Genomic DNA, 16,094 nt, shown 5'->3' with positions numbered 1-16,094 from the left:
CTTTCCCTGTGTTATGATGGCGTCGTTGAAGACGTACTCCACTTGGCAGTCCCCGGTGCATTTCTCCACCTGAGTCCAGAAGCGGACACGACCCTTCTCCAGCAGTTCCATGGCCATTTCATTCTTGAAGGGAATGACTGGAAAACACCAGATTAGTGAATGTTCCTATTTTGCATACATTAAAAAAAAAAACACGAAACCCTGAATTGTTCTCATTTTCTGCATAAACTGATTAATCAACCATGAACAAATGATTTCTTCCAGGAAAGTCTGATGGGATCAGGAATCAGAAAACCAATGAGTCATTTCTAGAGCTACATGAACTGTTGACTGGGATCAGATGGGAAGAGGTTATAGATTGTGTCAAAGGCTTTCAGGTGTGTGCTTGTGGAGACAGTTGGGTACTGTGACCTCAGTAGAAGTGTGTAATCAGCCGAGGTGACGACAAACTAAAAGAAAAAGACACTGCATGCTCAGTGAGATTAAAAAAAGAAGCCATGGAGTGTCATGGTGCTGCTGTTTGTATTTTGCTGGTTCTCATGTTTGTATCTCCTCCTGTTTGCTGGTGTTCATGTTGCTCTGGCTTCAGCTCACGTCTGGTTTCATGTTCACTGCCTATTCAGTCCAGTGTGTCTCGCTGTTCTGTTGTCCTCCTTTGAGCTCCCTCTCCTCCCCTGCTTGTTGTCAGTAGCCATCTTTATCTCCCTCAAGTTTTTCACCTGTTTTTGGTTCCATATTTAGATCAGGCAGTTCCTGTTTTTGTGAGAAAACTTTTGTATTTCAGCAGTCGTGTCATGTTTTAGGAATCTGTCTGTTTGGATGCTCTCTTCAAGTCTCCGACTGTAACGGGGCATTTCCACTCGCACACACTCGACTCAACTCACTTGTTTTCAGGCTTTTCCATTCCATGTTGACACCCAATAGCAGGTGCTTTTCTACCACAGACTCGACACTGCATGCTCAGTGAGATAAAAAAGTGACCTGAGCCGAGTCACACAGACGGCCCGCCACTGATTGGCCGGGGCGTGACGTCACGAGATGAGTCAGGAGAGCCACTCATTCACAAGCGCTAACTTTGTCATTTTTAAAACCCAATTTCTCCGTTTGCCTTGCCTCTAACAAAAAGAACAGCAGGTACACCATCACCACCATGTCCTCCATAGCTGTTTTGCGTTTTTGTTGCATAACAAATGACTTTGCTGTCGTTTGGGGCTGCCTTGCCTTGAGGTCTCCCCCAATGCCAAGGTGGTACCATATCATAATGGAAAACGATTGAGTCCAGCCGAGTAGTGCTAGAAGCGTGTGATGGAAAAGAGCCATAAGAGCAGCAGTAAAGGACCCATTGGACTGATTCAATATTTCAGGTTAGGACTTGACACAGAAGGAACATTAAGCAGGCATGGTATCGATGGAGAGACACCTCAGTGAAACAGTGACGTTTCAGGATTTAGGGCCACCTTTCTGCTTCAGGGTCTTCACTTCACTCTTCATCATGAAGAGTCAAACCGATGTCCATGAAAGTGTGTCTTTAACAAAATGGTCTGTCAATGAAGATCTGGCCATATCAGAGCTCAGAGGCAGGGACACTGTGAACGATGCCGGAGCGGTTCTCCTGACCACTGAGCAGGTCTGACAACATGAGGAGCATCATGGTGGCCAAGAAGCTTTGAACACTGACTGAATACGGGGTGACTTTCCCAGCAACACAGTGAATGAACATTGCATAGTTTGTCGATGGTATGGTGCATCGTGTTTCACTGTGATTCTGATTCATTCATACAGAAAACAAAAAAACAAGGCTTTTCTACATGGCAGAGGTGAGAATCAAGAAAACTTGATATAAGTGTGTGTGTGTGTGTGTGTGTGTGTGTGTGTGTGTGTGTGTGTGTGTGTGTGTGTGTGTGTGTGTGTGTGTGTGTGTGTGTGTGTGTGTGTGTGTGTGTGTGTGTGTGTGTCCTGGTCACATATAACACCATAAATATTCACCGGGGAACTTGTGATCGTAGCTGATATCCAGAAGACGCTTCAGACCTGTCAGAAAAGACCAGAAAGCAGAATGAAAACAATCATCTATCTGAGACCCCCAACCACCAACACAGACTGCACCGCCTCACCTTCCTCAGTGAGGGTATAGCTGGACGAGACACCATCGGTGTTGGTGAGCACACAGGAGAAGGTGCCCAGATCCTCCAAGGAGGGACTGTTGAAGATTGCTCTGGATCTGAGGAGGAGAACCCGAGGGTGGATGAAAGCTCTCCAGATTCCTGGTTGATACTGTGGCTGATGAGAAGACACTTACTTTCCCTTCTCATTAACAATTGTGAGGCGAGAGGTATCTGTCATGGCCTGGTAGTTCTTGGACCAAATAAACTCTGAGCCCTCTTTCATGTCAGCACACTCAAAGACCATAGAAATAATGCCATCATCATCCACGTCAACGTAAATCTCTTTAGTTCCTGAGGAAGAAGAAACCCTGTCCATCAGAATGTAGTCATAGCAGTGACAGTCACTTCTCAGCTGCTTCAACAGTGAAGTCATGTGACTTCCTCAGTCGTCACACTTACCAGGACGAGACTGAGCCAGGACGGGACCTACGAGCCCTGAGGGTTTTCCAACTCCTGCCAAATTTTGAGCACGGACCCGGAACATGTAGGAAGCACCAGTCTTCAGCCCCGTCACCTGAGTCAGCAAGAAAACCAGCAGGTCCCATTGCCACGTGGTGAACATTTAACACCTGACAGTGATATTTGTGCACTGAACTCCACAAACATCCTCCTGACCTTCATGTATTTCCCCTCGTTGACCTTCTCGTGAACAGCCTTCCAGCCCTCCTCCCCAGTGGACACCAGCTTCAGGTCCAGGTAGTAGCCGTTGACGGGTGTGCGTCCGTCGAACACAGGAGGCTCCCACAGGATGACGACGGAGGAGTCACGGACTTCCAGCACGTGGAGTCCGACAGGACCACCTGAGAGGATGAGGGACATCAACTGTATGACCAGAAGCTTAAAAACTACGAGCTGGAAACAAAAGGAAAATTAGGAGCTTTTCCAAAAATAATATTAAGTGAGCTGGCACAGCCAAGAGAAACAAGGAAAGTTAGGGAACAACTTTTTGTATTTAGATAGGAAACTTGCTATATTCTTTGAGTTTGACGATGTCAGCAATCTAATGATTGAGTCCCTCATGGAGCCTCATGTTCACGTGTTTCATTTAATTAATTTTTTTCCAAAATTAAATATACAGTTCAGAACAATAAAATATGTCTATATCTCTGTACACACACACACACACACACACACACACACACACACACACACACACACACACACACACACACACACACACACACACACACACACACACACACACACATCGCTTTGTCTCATGTGTCTCAGATCGAGTGTGTCCATCTGTATTTAAAGTTAAATGTTAAGTTCATGTCACTTTGCTAAATCATAGTTTGTTGGATTTGTTCAAATCTCCTGGGTTTCATCCGTCTTTCTGATCTGTATGCCGTGTTTTGTGTCATGACTTTATGTTTCCTTGCCTGCTGCGTTGTGGTTTTTGTGGTGACTGTATAGCTTCCATACCTGGGACAGTAATGGTCCATTCTTTGCACTCCAAACTTTGACTGGGCTGAGAAGCTTTACTCACTCCTGCCATGTTCATTGCACGCACTTGGAACTGGTAGAAAACATTTTCCTTCAGGTTCTCCGCCTGGTTGGAAAAAATACAATCACAGACAATTCAAAGGTAGTAATGGCTTTGAGCAGGAGTGTTCGTTTACAACATTGAAAGCTGACTGCTGGCAAGACTCTTCTTATTTCCTTCTGAACTTGATCAGTAGACTTACTTTATACGTGGTTGTAGTGAGCACTTGGTGGTTCATTTCATGCCATTTCCCAACAATGCCTCCCTTCACGGCCCTGTAGTCTACAAAATAGCCCCTGACGTCGGCACCTCCATCGTGAGCCGGTGCGTTCCAGCCCAGCACCATGTAGTCCCTGACGGCCTCCAGCATGGTCACATCACTGGGTTTACCAGGCACAGCTGCAGGCACAGCGGAGAAGCTGGTTAGCAACGTTTATGGGAGAAAGGAAGGTGAAGAAGAAGAAGTGAATCTAATAAGATGTTTTGGTGGTGTGAAAACGAGCTCATTGAGCACGAAGTTCTCCAGTTGATGTAGAACTTTTCCAGAATACAGACGTAGGATTGGTTAGTGTCAGAATATAGTGGCGAGCATGCAGTGTACACACAGAGAACAGGTCTGTATCAGGCTCACCGTGACGGATCAAACACACAAAACCAGACGCTCCAACTGTGACACTCAGTAACTCTCAAAGAGGAGATGCGTTCCAGGATCATGCTCTATATTCTTCATTAAAAAAGCACACACACACACACACACGCACGCACGCACGCACGCACGCACGCACACACACACACACACACACACACACACACACACACACACACACACGGACACAATGTTTAAGCCTTCACCTTTGCCATGCACCAACAGGGTCCCTTAAGACTGATCAAATGGCAAAAACAGACGAACACAAATCAATAAAAGCATCACACAACATGATTCTGCTTCTGTAAGTTGGTTAAATCAGCAGTCTGCAATTTGTTCACACTTATTAGAATGTCTTATAATTTTAAACTGAAATCATTGTTCACTGCTGCTGATAAATGGTGAGTTTACAACCGCTTCTCTCAGAAAGCAAACTCTGAATAAATAATACATTTAATTAAGCATGGAAAAACTTGTTTATTTCACACTGCCTATGTTCCTGATTGTGCTACAGTGATAACAGCTAAAAAGTACAAGAGTTGAAAAGAGCAATAATGACTGAAAGTCAAAACTGCTTGAAACAGTTAAGATCAGTTAAAAAAAAAGTCTATAAAAACAGCTAAAATGGACACAAACTTCAAAAAAATATTTGGAAAATGTTAATTCAAATTCTGAAATGTCATAAATTCAACATAAGCTGCAGGAACATACAACCAAACTATATGAAACATTTCTGAGTTGCTTTAGCTTCATTTTCAGGGTTAATCATGTTTTCTGGTGACAGATGACTTTTATTTGATGTAAAGTGGTAAAGTTTTCTCTTTTTGTCATCAAGGTTGCAGACTCCTGGTGCAACAATAACATGTTAGTTGAAAAGTTGAAAATAACTTTATATGAAAGCAGTTACTGTATATGTGAGTAAATAACTGATGTCTTCATCATGAGGGTTGATGGTGTCACAGATGTGTTCATATAAAGCCATGTAACCAAGTAGCCTCACCACATCTGCCCTTTCAGTTTGTAACATCAGGTGGTGTCATGAGTCTGCTCTCTTTTCAGTCTAGAAAAATGATTTCATCTGCTCACAGTTGAGTTTGGAGATCAGTAAATTAATTGAGTGCATGTTTGAAAAAAAAGTCACTCCTGGTAAAAATGAACGTTTCAAACTATGTATGAGTTTATCAGAAGATTCAGTGTAATGGATGCAGCAGAAAAATGAAGATACTCACAGACGGCAGCCTGTACGATGACGGGATCAGACTGGGAGGAGCTTAGGCTGTATCCTGCAGCGTTCACCGCCTTCACTCGGAACACGTAGTTCATCCCAGTGGTCAAACCATGGCACACAAGTCTGAACACAGCACACAATGTCAGTGTTGATCCTCATAAACTGGTCAGAAACAGCCTCTACTGGACTTTAATGTAATGTGATGCTTGTGCAAACAAGAAATCTCCACAGACTTTACTATTTATAGTTCATATATGTGTATTGAAAAACAACAACAGTTAATACAGCTCTGTGTTCTGAGCTCCAGCTCTGTGCTGTGATTGCATCTTCAGATTGGCCCCACCTGGTCTGCTTGACAGGTTTGTTGTTGCAGGGCATCCACACATCTGTGCCCACTTCACTACATTCAATGTAGTAGCCCGCTAAGTGGCTGACCTCCTTAGAGGCGGTCCAGAAGACTGCCACGGAGGTGTTGGTGTTTCTGGCGGCCACCGGAGTGCCAGGAGCCAAGGGAAGGTCTAGAGACCAGAAGGAAAGAAGAAATCAGAGAGTCATGATCATTCAGAGAAACTAACTGGATGACAAGATCATCATGCAGCTCTCAGTATATCACATCACACGTTACAGGTTTCTTCGTCCTACGGTCCACAAACGTGTGCGTGGGGTCAGTTGGTGGCTATAATTACCTTGTAGGCATGAATGTGATTGTGTGTGTGAGACTGATGGACTGGTGGACATTAGCTGATATACTCTTGTGCTGAACTGCAGGTCTCAAGGCAGGAGACTCACCCAGTTTGTCCCCAACTGTGATGTCGTCTGTGGACACCGAGGGTTGGCCCACGCCAGCAGAGTTACTGCAGCGCACCCGGAAGTTGTAGGATTTCCCCTCGGCCAGGTCGAACAGGGCGAACCGTGGAGACTTGACAGGCATGCCGGTGTTCACCCTCTGCCACGTGTCGGACCCTGAAACACTCTGCGGTCCACAGAGACGAGGCATGAGACAGAGAGCTCTGCTGGGCTCTGTCTGTTTGTGCTGCACTGATTCAGCCTGTTCTTCACACTCAGAGACACAGTGTGGTGTTTCTTCTCACCTTCTCAATATAATACATCACTCCTTCATGACCCCTCTGCATGGGGGGCTTCCAGGCCAGGACCACGTAGCTTTTAGTTGCTTCAGTCACTACAACATCGGTCGGCTCTCCGGGGATGACGCCCACTACAGGAAGAGGATGCCTTTGTGATTTTTGCATGAGCTGATGATATCCCTCCTGCGATCTGGTGCTGATGAACATGTGCTTGTTGGAATAAGGCAGAGATGAGCTGGTGCACTGAGGAGTGGGGGGGTCATAGATGTTCTGGTTTTATCTAGATCTGTTAAACCAGCAACAGAACAGTAACACACATGAACTGCTGACCCAAAGACAGATAAAACATTGGTCACTATTGTATTGAGCTTTTGCTTGATTTTTATATTTTTGTCTTTAGATTTATATTTTTCTTCCTCTGACTGCATGTGTCTAAAACAGCTTTGTGTTTCTGTCCTCGCTGAGCTCAGTTTGACAGACATACTGCCCCTGTCAAACTGTCCCACAGCAGGTCACAGCCAACGCTTAACTCCAGAATCTGAAGTCCAGTCAGAAAAGCTGTCCTAATATCCAGATTCTCCTCTTGTCTTCTTTTCACATCAGAAATGGAACTTTAGATAAATGCGTTTGGAAGTTTGAAACGTTATCGTACCGGTGGGATCCTCCTCTGTGAACTTGATCATCCCGGTCCAAGGTGCTGAGGGTCCCGCTGAGAGAACCAAGCATTAACCATTTGTTAGTCTCCTCATGTGTGGAGTCTGTGCTGTCACTATTTGTATGTTTGTGTCATGAAGCCCAGGTTTTCCATGGGTGCGTGTGCAGTGACTGTCAGGACTCCTCGTCTCAGGGACTTCTGAGCAGGTGACATGTCTCCCACCTTTGAGGCTGGCTCTGTCGGAGGGGTCCATGGCAACCACTGGCTCAGACACCCGGGAAGGACGGCTGACCCCCTCCTGGTTGAACGCACGCACCCTGAAGATGTAGGAGCGGCCCTCCACCAGGCCGGTGACGGGGAAGCGGGCGTACTTGACAGGGTTGTCGTTGCACTGAGCCCAGTGGTGGGTGCCCACCTCACATCTGCCGACACCACGCACACAGCACATCACACTCAATGAAGAGGCTCCAGTGTCACATGCAGTCCTTCATTCTACCTTCCCACACACAAACTGAAGAAACACCTGCTGTTTTTCAGGAAGCAGACCATCGGGGGTCAACACCCCGGCTGAAGAAACACTGAGAAATTCTGACCAATGCTGCATTCAGCTCAACTCTTCCTCCAAAATACAGTCAAACATTATAACATCCACAGTGACAGGAATGGCAGTTACTGCAGACCCACTTGTCGATGTAGTATCCCAGAATGGGGCTGCTGCCCTCCACCGCCGGCTGCTTCCAGGTCACCACCACATAGTCCTTGTTGGCATCTTGACACCGCACATCCAGGGGGGCCACAGGGGCCCCCTCCACCTCCACATCAGCATCTGCACACACAGTTTCAACCCTCCAGGTCAGAGACATTGGGAGCGTCTCTCTCATTTACTTCACAGCATGATACAAACTCAACCACTTCAGAAATACACGTCCTGCAACAGCACTGCAGACGGTCACGTCAGGTCAGTGACGTTGGTTCTGAACTGCTCAAACTTCAATCTTGTGGTGATTGTGACTTCATGAAAATCGCACACAGCCATAAACTAAGAAAAATAAACAACCTTCAAAATCAAAGCAGTTTTATTGACTAAATCATGATCATGAATCATAAGGCTCCATGAAGCTTTCACTGCATTATGAAGACATATTTTATCTTATTATACTTTATTTAGACACCAGAATCCTTCAATTTTATCTTAAGTAAAAACAGCTAAAACTCAGAAAAAAATGTTTTACAAAAATGTACACAGGTCAAAAGCCAAAACAGGTAAAAATGTGATAAAGTGACGATTCTAGACTTTAATTCTGAACTATCATACATGTAACACATGTTATAGTTATATATGTATATGAATAATAAATATAAACTTTATGAGCTGTGTTATCTTCATTTGAAAGGTTAAAGATTACTTTTATTTGGGGGAAAGAGGTCAGAAAGGTTGAAGAATTTGGTTTTTCTCATTTGTCAAATGAAAGTGAAACTATTATCGGTTACGTGACATGATCAGTAAGATGGCTGCCTGTACGGTCCGCCCAGCATTGTTGGATTTATCCTGATACCTTTGTTCATAACCACTGGCTGGCAGGCGTACTCTTCGAAAAGACTGGATTATATCTTAAAGATGATGAAACCAACAAAGAAAGGGACCTCTGGTGACATCAAGAAGAATTTTCCCAGACTGTGAGAGCTATGCAGGGGAAATGGGAGGAATTGGAAGTTGGAAAATGTTATCTGTGTAATTGTCCATACATTTTTAAATACAGTAAAGAAATGTAATTATTTATTGCTTAATTACAGTCGATTTTCCAGCCATATAGTGTTCTGCAAACAGCTTTGTGAAGGTGTGAGCAGGTTCATGACAAGGTGCCGGGGAGAGGAAGGGGGACTGAATGCAACCATTGGGCTCCTCACCTTTGACAAACACGTAGGCAGAGTAGGAGTCAAATCCAGACTTGGTGTTGATGCGCAGGGTGTACATGCCCTCGTCCTCCTTGTTGAGGTGGACCAGTGTGAGTGTGGCACGCTCCCCGGACCAGTGGGTGTGCACCCACTTAGAGGGCTTCAAGGGAACAGCTGGAGAGACAGGCAACAGGTGCAGAGGACATGTGGAAAGGTGAGGTTCTGTTTTCTTCTCAGAAATCTACTCAGCCAGCCCTGTGCTCACAGTTTCTGTACCACACCACCTCAGGCTGGTACTTCTTCACCGTGGGGTAAATGATGACTGTGCAGCCCAGACTCAGCGTCTCCCCCTCATGGCCAAAGGCCACCTCGAACTTATCAATGATGCTTGTTAGGAACGTGACGCCATGCTCAGGGGAGTATCCATCTGCACACAGAGACATGAAATACATGAGGCTGTTTTGAGCAAAGTGTTATATATACTGTATATTGTGTTGATAAGGGGCAGACATTATACGTTTTACTTCTTTCTGCTCCTTTTCATATGAAATGCTGTTGTTGCATTGTTTTAAATGAATGACATAAATAATAAAATGAATGAAATGAATGAATACTCTCGCTCTCTCTCTCTCTCTCTCTCTCTCTCTCTCTCTCTCTCGGTGCATGCTGGGAGTGTGGAAGGGCTGGGAGCGTGTGTGAGCGGGGAGCGTTTGTCACAGTTTTATGTGATTTTTTTTCTTGTTCTGTTCTTTGTTAATGTTCACAATCACTGTAGTTTAATAATCACAGAGCACCTTTTGTTTTATTTCAATCTTTCTTGGGTTTCGGTGGGTTTGTGTGGTCCGTGTTTGCCGGGGACTGGCTGCCGCCATGTCAGAGCTCAGGAAGCTCACCCGCAAACACGGGGTGCGCATCTCTGCACCTTTCCCCTGCAACGTGGAGCAGGTTGCTCTGGCTGTGGGGGAGAAGGTGGGTTACAGCAGCGTGAAGGCGGCGGCCCGGATGAACGGTGCCGTGGTGGTCTTTGTGGACCAGGTGGAGAAGGCCAACTCCGTAGTGGAGACAGGAATCACCGTGTCGGACAGGTTTGTCCAGGTGCAGCCGCTGTCTCAGCCGGCTGTCCGGGTCATCCTGTCCAATGTCCCTCCTTATGCGCCAGACGAGCTCCTAACTAAGGAGCTTTCCAGATGTGGGACAGTAGTCTCCTGCTACAGAGACATGGCCTCTGGAATTAAGTCTCCGCTGCTGAAACACACGACATGTTTCAGGAGACAAGTCTTTATGATACTCAATAACCGGTGTGAGGAGCTCAGCCTCCGTTTCCGTGTGAGAGTAAATGATTATGACTACATTGTTTTCGCGAGCTCAGCTGGAATGAAATGTTTCGGCTGCGGTGAGGAGGGACACACGGTGAAATCCTGTCCGCTGCGAGCTGAGTCGACTCAGCCCGGCTCTGCGGAGACCCCCGGCGCTGCCGCCGCGGCTGCCGCTACCCCGGTGCCGGGGCCGCGGACCTCCGCCTGGGGGGCCCCCCCCCCCGGCGGTGACTCCGCGGTCCGGGCTCCCGGGAGATGCGGTGGCCGGGGCTCGATCTGAGCGACCGATCGCCGCTCCTCGGGCTTCACCGAGGAGACGCGCTGCTGTGACCGACCAGGAGAGCACCAAGCACGGGGTGAGTGATGTAAATACACCGGGGGAATGTGTGAATGTGAGCGTGAGTGAGGAGAGTGTGTCGGGTGGGGCTGGGGAGGAGGGAGAAAGAGTGAATGGCACTGAATGCAGCGTGAATGAAACAATTGTAAATATCACTGGTGAGGTGGAGGGAGAAAAAAGAAAAGGAGAAAAAGTAGGAGACAACAAAAAAAGTGAGCTTGTTGAGGAGCAGCAGGTGGAGGAGGAAGGAGAGGAGGCAGGAAGGAGCTGCAGAGCAGAACAGGTGGAGGAGCCAGGAAAGAGTGCAGCCTGGGCTGAGCAGGTGGAGGAGGCAGAGATGGAGGAGGAAAAGAGCGCAAAAAACAAACCTACAAAAAGGAGGAAAAAAACCAAAAACACAGATGCAAAGAAAAGCTGTGGAGAAAACAGAGTGTCAGAAGACGGTGAAAGTGAATGTGTGTCAGACAGCAGCGATATTTCTTTTAACAGTTCTCAAAAAACAACAAAAATACCCTACAGTGCAGAAAAATTTAAAATCTTTTTACAACAGACAAAAAATCAGCACGGAGTGAAAATAGAGGAGCATTTCCCAGACCTCAGTCTTTTTATTTTCTCGGCCAGACTCCATATGAGCAGCAGACAGGAGTCTGGCCTCACAGAGCAGGAGGGTTTTAGATTAAGAAAACTTGTGCTGAAAACAAAAAAGCAGCTACGAGATGAAGCTGACAGCCAAGTTTATTTTAACTAATGTTATTGTTTTTATCCTGGTTTTAAACATCTCCTTTATTATGGATGTTTTTAAACTAGGTACTTTAAATGTAAACGGAGCCAGAGATCTGAGGAAAAGACAAACAATCTATGAGACAGCCACACTCAAAAAGATAGACGTCCTGTTCCTTCAGGAAACCCATAGTGATTTTAGCAATGAGGCTGAGTGGAGGCAGGAGTGGAAAGGGGAGGCCGTTTTGAGCCACCACACTCCTCTCAGTGGAGGAGTGGGCCTCCTCTTCTCCCGGGCTTTTAACCCCAACTCACTGGAGGTCCAGCACTGTGTAGGGGGGAGGTTGCTTTTAGTTAAAGCTCAGTTCCACCATTTTAAATGTGTTTTTATTAATTGTTATGCCCCAACAGCCGGTGCAGAGAGCAAGCAGTTTTTCCTCAAGTTAACTGAGGTGGTAAGTGGGTGTGGGTCGGAGGACTATTTGTTTCTGGGTGGGGATTTTAGCTGTACGGAAGACGCGGCTTTAGACCGCAACCATGCAGAGCCTCATCCAGCCTCTCAGCACGCCTTGAAGCAGCTGGTCCACTCTCAGGGCATAGTGGACGTTTGGAGAAGGATGCATCCAGACTGCCGTCAGTATACCTGGTCCCACTTTAGAGAGAGCAGGATCTCCTCAGCCAGGTTAGATCGTATTTATTGTTTTAAACATCATTTTAATGTTTTTAAGAGATGTGACATTTTACCTGTTGGTTTTACTGATCATTGTTTACTTTTAAATAGTATTTGTGTCCGGAATGTTGTACCGAAAAGCGCCTAGTGGCATTTTAACTCAGTTTTAACCTTGGACAGAAGTTTTAGAGAGGCTTTAGCATTTTTTTGGGAGGTTTTTAGACAGAGGAAAGGTGATTTTAGCAGTCTTAGGCAGTGGAGGGACCACGGTAAGACCCAAATCAAACTCCTGTGTCAGCAGCACACCCTAAATGTCACAAGTGACATCACCAGATCTTTGAAGAAACTAGAGACCGAGATAGTGGAACTGGAACATCTAAGAGAGTCCACAGGAGATCGAGGCTATTTTGAAAGCCTCAAAAGTAAAAAAATGGCTTTAGCCGACCTGCTGAACGTTAAAGTGCAGGGCGCACTGGTCCGGTCCCGGTACCAAAATATCAATGAGATGGATGCTCCCTCTAGCTTCTTCTTCAGCCTGGAAAAAAAGAATGTCCAGGGGAAAGTGGTCCACGCACTGCTCTCAGACACGGGGCAGGAGATCTCGGAACCAAGCCAGATGAGGAAGAGAGCGGTGAGCTTTTACGCGTCCCTGTACGAGAGTGAGTACAAGGAGGAGCAAGGTCTCCTCGAGGGGTTCCTGAGGGAACTGCCTCAAGTCTCCGAGGAGACCAACGAACATCTGGAGGCCTGCCTAGAAATGCAGGAGCTGCGGGCAGCACTGCAGGCGATGCCAACGGGCAGGTCTCCCGGGATTGACGGGCTCACCGCTGAGTTTTACAAAACGTTCTGGGACATCCTGGGCAAGGATGTCCTGGACGTGTTCAATGAATGTCTGGCCTCTGGTTCCATGCCAGTGTCCTGCAGGAGGGCAGTCCTCACTCTGCTCCCTAAGAAAGGGAACCTGCAGGACATAAAAAACTGGCGCCCCGTGTCATTGCTCTGTGTGGACTACAAACTCCTTTCCAAGGTCCTGGCCTCCAGGCTGGGGAGAGCTATGGAGCAGGTCATCCACCGGGATCAGACCTACTGTGTCCCCGGCAGGTCCATGGTGGATAATATCCACCTGATTCGGGGTATTTTGGAAGTCTCTAGTTCTTTGGATATAGATGCTGGTCTGATTTCAGTAGACCAGGAAAAGGCTTTTGACCGTGTTGAACACGACTTCCTTTGGAGGGTCATGGAAAGCTTCGGTTTCAGCGCTGGTTTTATAGCCAAGATCAAGGTGCTGTACAGAGACATTGAGAGTGTGCTGAAGTTCAACGGCAGTCTGTGTGCTCCTTTTAGAGTGTGTAGAGGTGTCAGGCAGGGCTGCGCTCTGTCTGGGATGCTCTATGCACTCTCTCTGGAACCCCTCCTCAATAAGATACGTTCTAGTGTGGGGGGGTGTTTTTACCGGGTTTTAGTGAAGGCGTGATTTTATCCGCCTATGCGGATGACCTCATTGTTTTTATCAAGAACCAGGAAGAAATAGACCTTTTAAGTAAAATAATCAGAGATTTTAACGTGACATCAGCAGCGAGGGTCAACTGGGAAAAAAGTGAAGCCCTCGCTATCGGCAGGTGGCATGGCGGTCTCCCAGTTCTTCCCCAGAATTTAACCTGGAAAAGAAATGGGTTAAAATACTTAGGAATACATGTGGGTGAAGAACATTTTGTTCAGAAGAACTGGGAGACCGTCACGGAAAAAATTGAGGGTAAGCTCTCCAAGTGGAGGTGGCTCCTCCCAAAAATGTCACTCCGAGGCAGGGTTCTTGTTTTAAATAATCTTGTAGCATCCCAGCTGTGGCATCGGCTCACCTGTGTAGACCCTCCTCCAGGTCTCCTGGCTCAAATTCAAAAGAAAATAATAGATTTCTTCTGGGATGGTCTGCACTGGGTGCCACAGGGGGTGCTCTTTTTAGACAGAGAGGAGGGGGGTCAGGGCCTTGTCCACTTGGCCAGCCGGACTGCCACTTTTAGACTCTAGTTCTTGCAGAGGTTCCTCACAGGCCCGGCAGATCTGGTGTGGAGAGGCGTGGCCAGCTGCATCCTGAGGCGTGCCAGTAAGTTGGGGTTGGATAATGCTCTGTTCCTAACTGATCCTAAATTACTAAATCTCAAAGGGCTTCCTCCATTTTATCAAAGTGTTTTTAAATGCTGGGCTCTATTTACCCATAGAAGGTGCCTGAAAGCCGACTCTCTGCACTGGCTGTTGAAAGAACCCCTGATCCACGGAGCCAGACTGGATATCAGCGGAGCAACAACTCCTGGGCTGACGGGAAGGCTGATCCAGTCTGGGACCCTCACCGTGGGTCAGCTTGTGGATGCTGTGGGGCCGGACCTGAGCAACATCAAGGCCCTGGGCTCTCTCCTGATGCTGCAGTCTGTCCGGGTGTCCCAGAGGCTCCTGGAGACCTGGAGGAGGGTCCTCACAGCCAGAGACAGGAGCCTCCTGAGGAAGTACAACCAAGGAGACCTCTCCCTGGACGCTGCAGACCCCTTCCCCGAGGTCCTGTTGAGCCCGGAGCTGGGGGGATTGTCCGGCCCCCTCCTAGAAACCACACAGCCTGAAAGACTGTCATTACACAAGGCAGACAAACGAACATTTTATCAGAACTGTGTGAAGAGCATCCACAAGGGTGGACTGAGCAACAGACCCTCCACTGTGTGGTCACAAAGACTGGGTCAGGGCGGACCTGGTCCACAGTGGAGGATCTTCTACAAACCCCCCTTAAAGAAACGGACTGGAGACCTTCAGTGGAGGATTTTACATGGTGCGATCACCTCAAACGCTTTTATCTCCATCATTAACCCTGCTGTTTTAAACACTTGTCCATTTTGTGCACAGAGAGAGACTGTTTTCCATGTTTTTATTGGGTGCAAGAGACTCGCAGGTTTCTTCACTCTTTTAACAATGGTTTTTAGTCTTTTTAGTGTTGTTTTTACTGAGAGGATTTTTATTATGGGAGCTGGCTACAAAAAAAGTGCAAAAGAAAAATGGCAGCTCCTGAACTTCCTCTCAGGTGAGGCCAAGATGGCGATCTACGTCAGCAGGAGGAACATGGTGGAGAACAAAGAAGGGCAGGATGTCATGGAAGTGTGGCGAGTCAATGTCAAATCCAGACTCTGGCTTGAATACCGTTTTTTTAAGCAAAACAATAACCTGAATTCTTTTAAAGAGGTCTGGTGTTTTAAGAACATTCTGTGCTTTTTAGAAAATGAAGATTTGCAGTTTGCACGGTTTTTAAAAAAATGATTGTTTGCAAAAAAAAAAAAAAAAAAAAAAAAAAAAATGTCTGACACACAATGTAACCGTCTTCTGACAATCTAGTGTAAATAAAAAAGTGTTTTAAAAATCAAAAAATCTCTCTCTCTCTCTCTCACTCTCTCTCTCGCTCACTCGCTCTCTCTCTCTCTGACAGCAGAACAACAGCCTGGTTCTGCAGGTTTTGTCCCGTTAAAGGAAGTTTCTTGTCCACCGTCACTTATGCTTGCTCCACTTAAATACTGTCTGCAATGAAAATGTGTCAGGAAAATGTCAAGAGCCCCCCCTAATCCCCCCCCCCCCCCCCCCCCCCCATTGTCATTGTGACTAGGTGTCCTCGGGAGACAATATAAATGATCTCTCAGATTAGTCCTGCTTGCTGTCATGAAACACAAAACATTAACACATTCAGGTCTCATGCAAATTGCAAGAACTTGGAGCAAAAGGAGATGATTCACAATTATAGTTTGTGTGTGTGTGTGTGTGTGTGTGTGTGTGTGTGTGCGTGTGTGTGTGTGTGTGTGTGTGTCTCACGTGGTTTCGGATCGAGTGGACCGGCTTCTTCACATTCCTGGAACCCTGTAGAG

General features: G+C 46.7%; 1 protein-coding gene across 1 annotated transcript in view; it reads right to left on the bottom strand.

Annotated features, from left to right (window-relative positions):
* Positions 1-16,094, bottom strand: part of myom1a (myomesin 1a (skelemin)) — a 44,988-nt gene that overhangs the window by 12,142 nt on the left and 16,752 nt on the right. The window contains exons 8-25 of the mRNA XM_080504092.1: positions 16,042-16,086; positions 9,427-9,588; positions 9,174-9,335; positions 7,950-8,091; positions 7,488-7,687; positions 7,263-7,319; positions 6,617-6,741; positions 6,315-6,498; positions 5,869-6,043; positions 5,527-5,648; positions 3,854-4,050; positions 3,591-3,717; positions 2,781-2,965; positions 2,565-2,679; positions 2,300-2,456; positions 2,115-2,221; positions 1,987-2,031; positions 1-137 (exon numbers count right to left, since the gene is read on the bottom strand). Of these exons, the coding sequence (XP_080360218.1) occupies positions 1-137; positions 1,987-2,031; positions 2,115-2,221; positions 2,300-2,456; positions 2,565-2,679; positions 2,781-2,965; positions 3,591-3,717; positions 3,854-4,050; positions 5,527-5,648; positions 5,869-6,043; positions 6,315-6,498; positions 6,617-6,741; positions 7,263-7,319; positions 7,488-7,687; positions 7,950-8,091; positions 9,174-9,335; positions 9,427-9,588; positions 16,042-16,086 (2,444 nt within the window). The remainder of the gene's footprint in view (positions 138-1,986; positions 2,032-2,114; positions 2,222-2,299; positions 2,457-2,564; positions 2,680-2,780; positions 2,966-3,590; positions 3,718-3,853; positions 4,051-5,526; positions 5,649-5,868; positions 6,044-6,314; positions 6,499-6,616; positions 6,742-7,262; positions 7,320-7,487; positions 7,688-7,949; positions 8,092-9,173; positions 9,336-9,426; positions 9,589-16,041; positions 16,087-16,094) is intronic.

The sequence above is a fragment of the Blennius ocellaris genome (genome assembly GCF_963422515.1).
Source record: "Blennius ocellaris genome assembly, chromosome: 10".
Taxonomy (NCBI): Eukaryota; Metazoa; Chordata; class Actinopteri; order Blenniiformes; family Blenniidae; genus Blennius; species Blennius ocellaris.
Note: the sequence above shows the minus strand (reverse complement) of the source record. Positions and strands in the feature narration are given on the sequence as shown.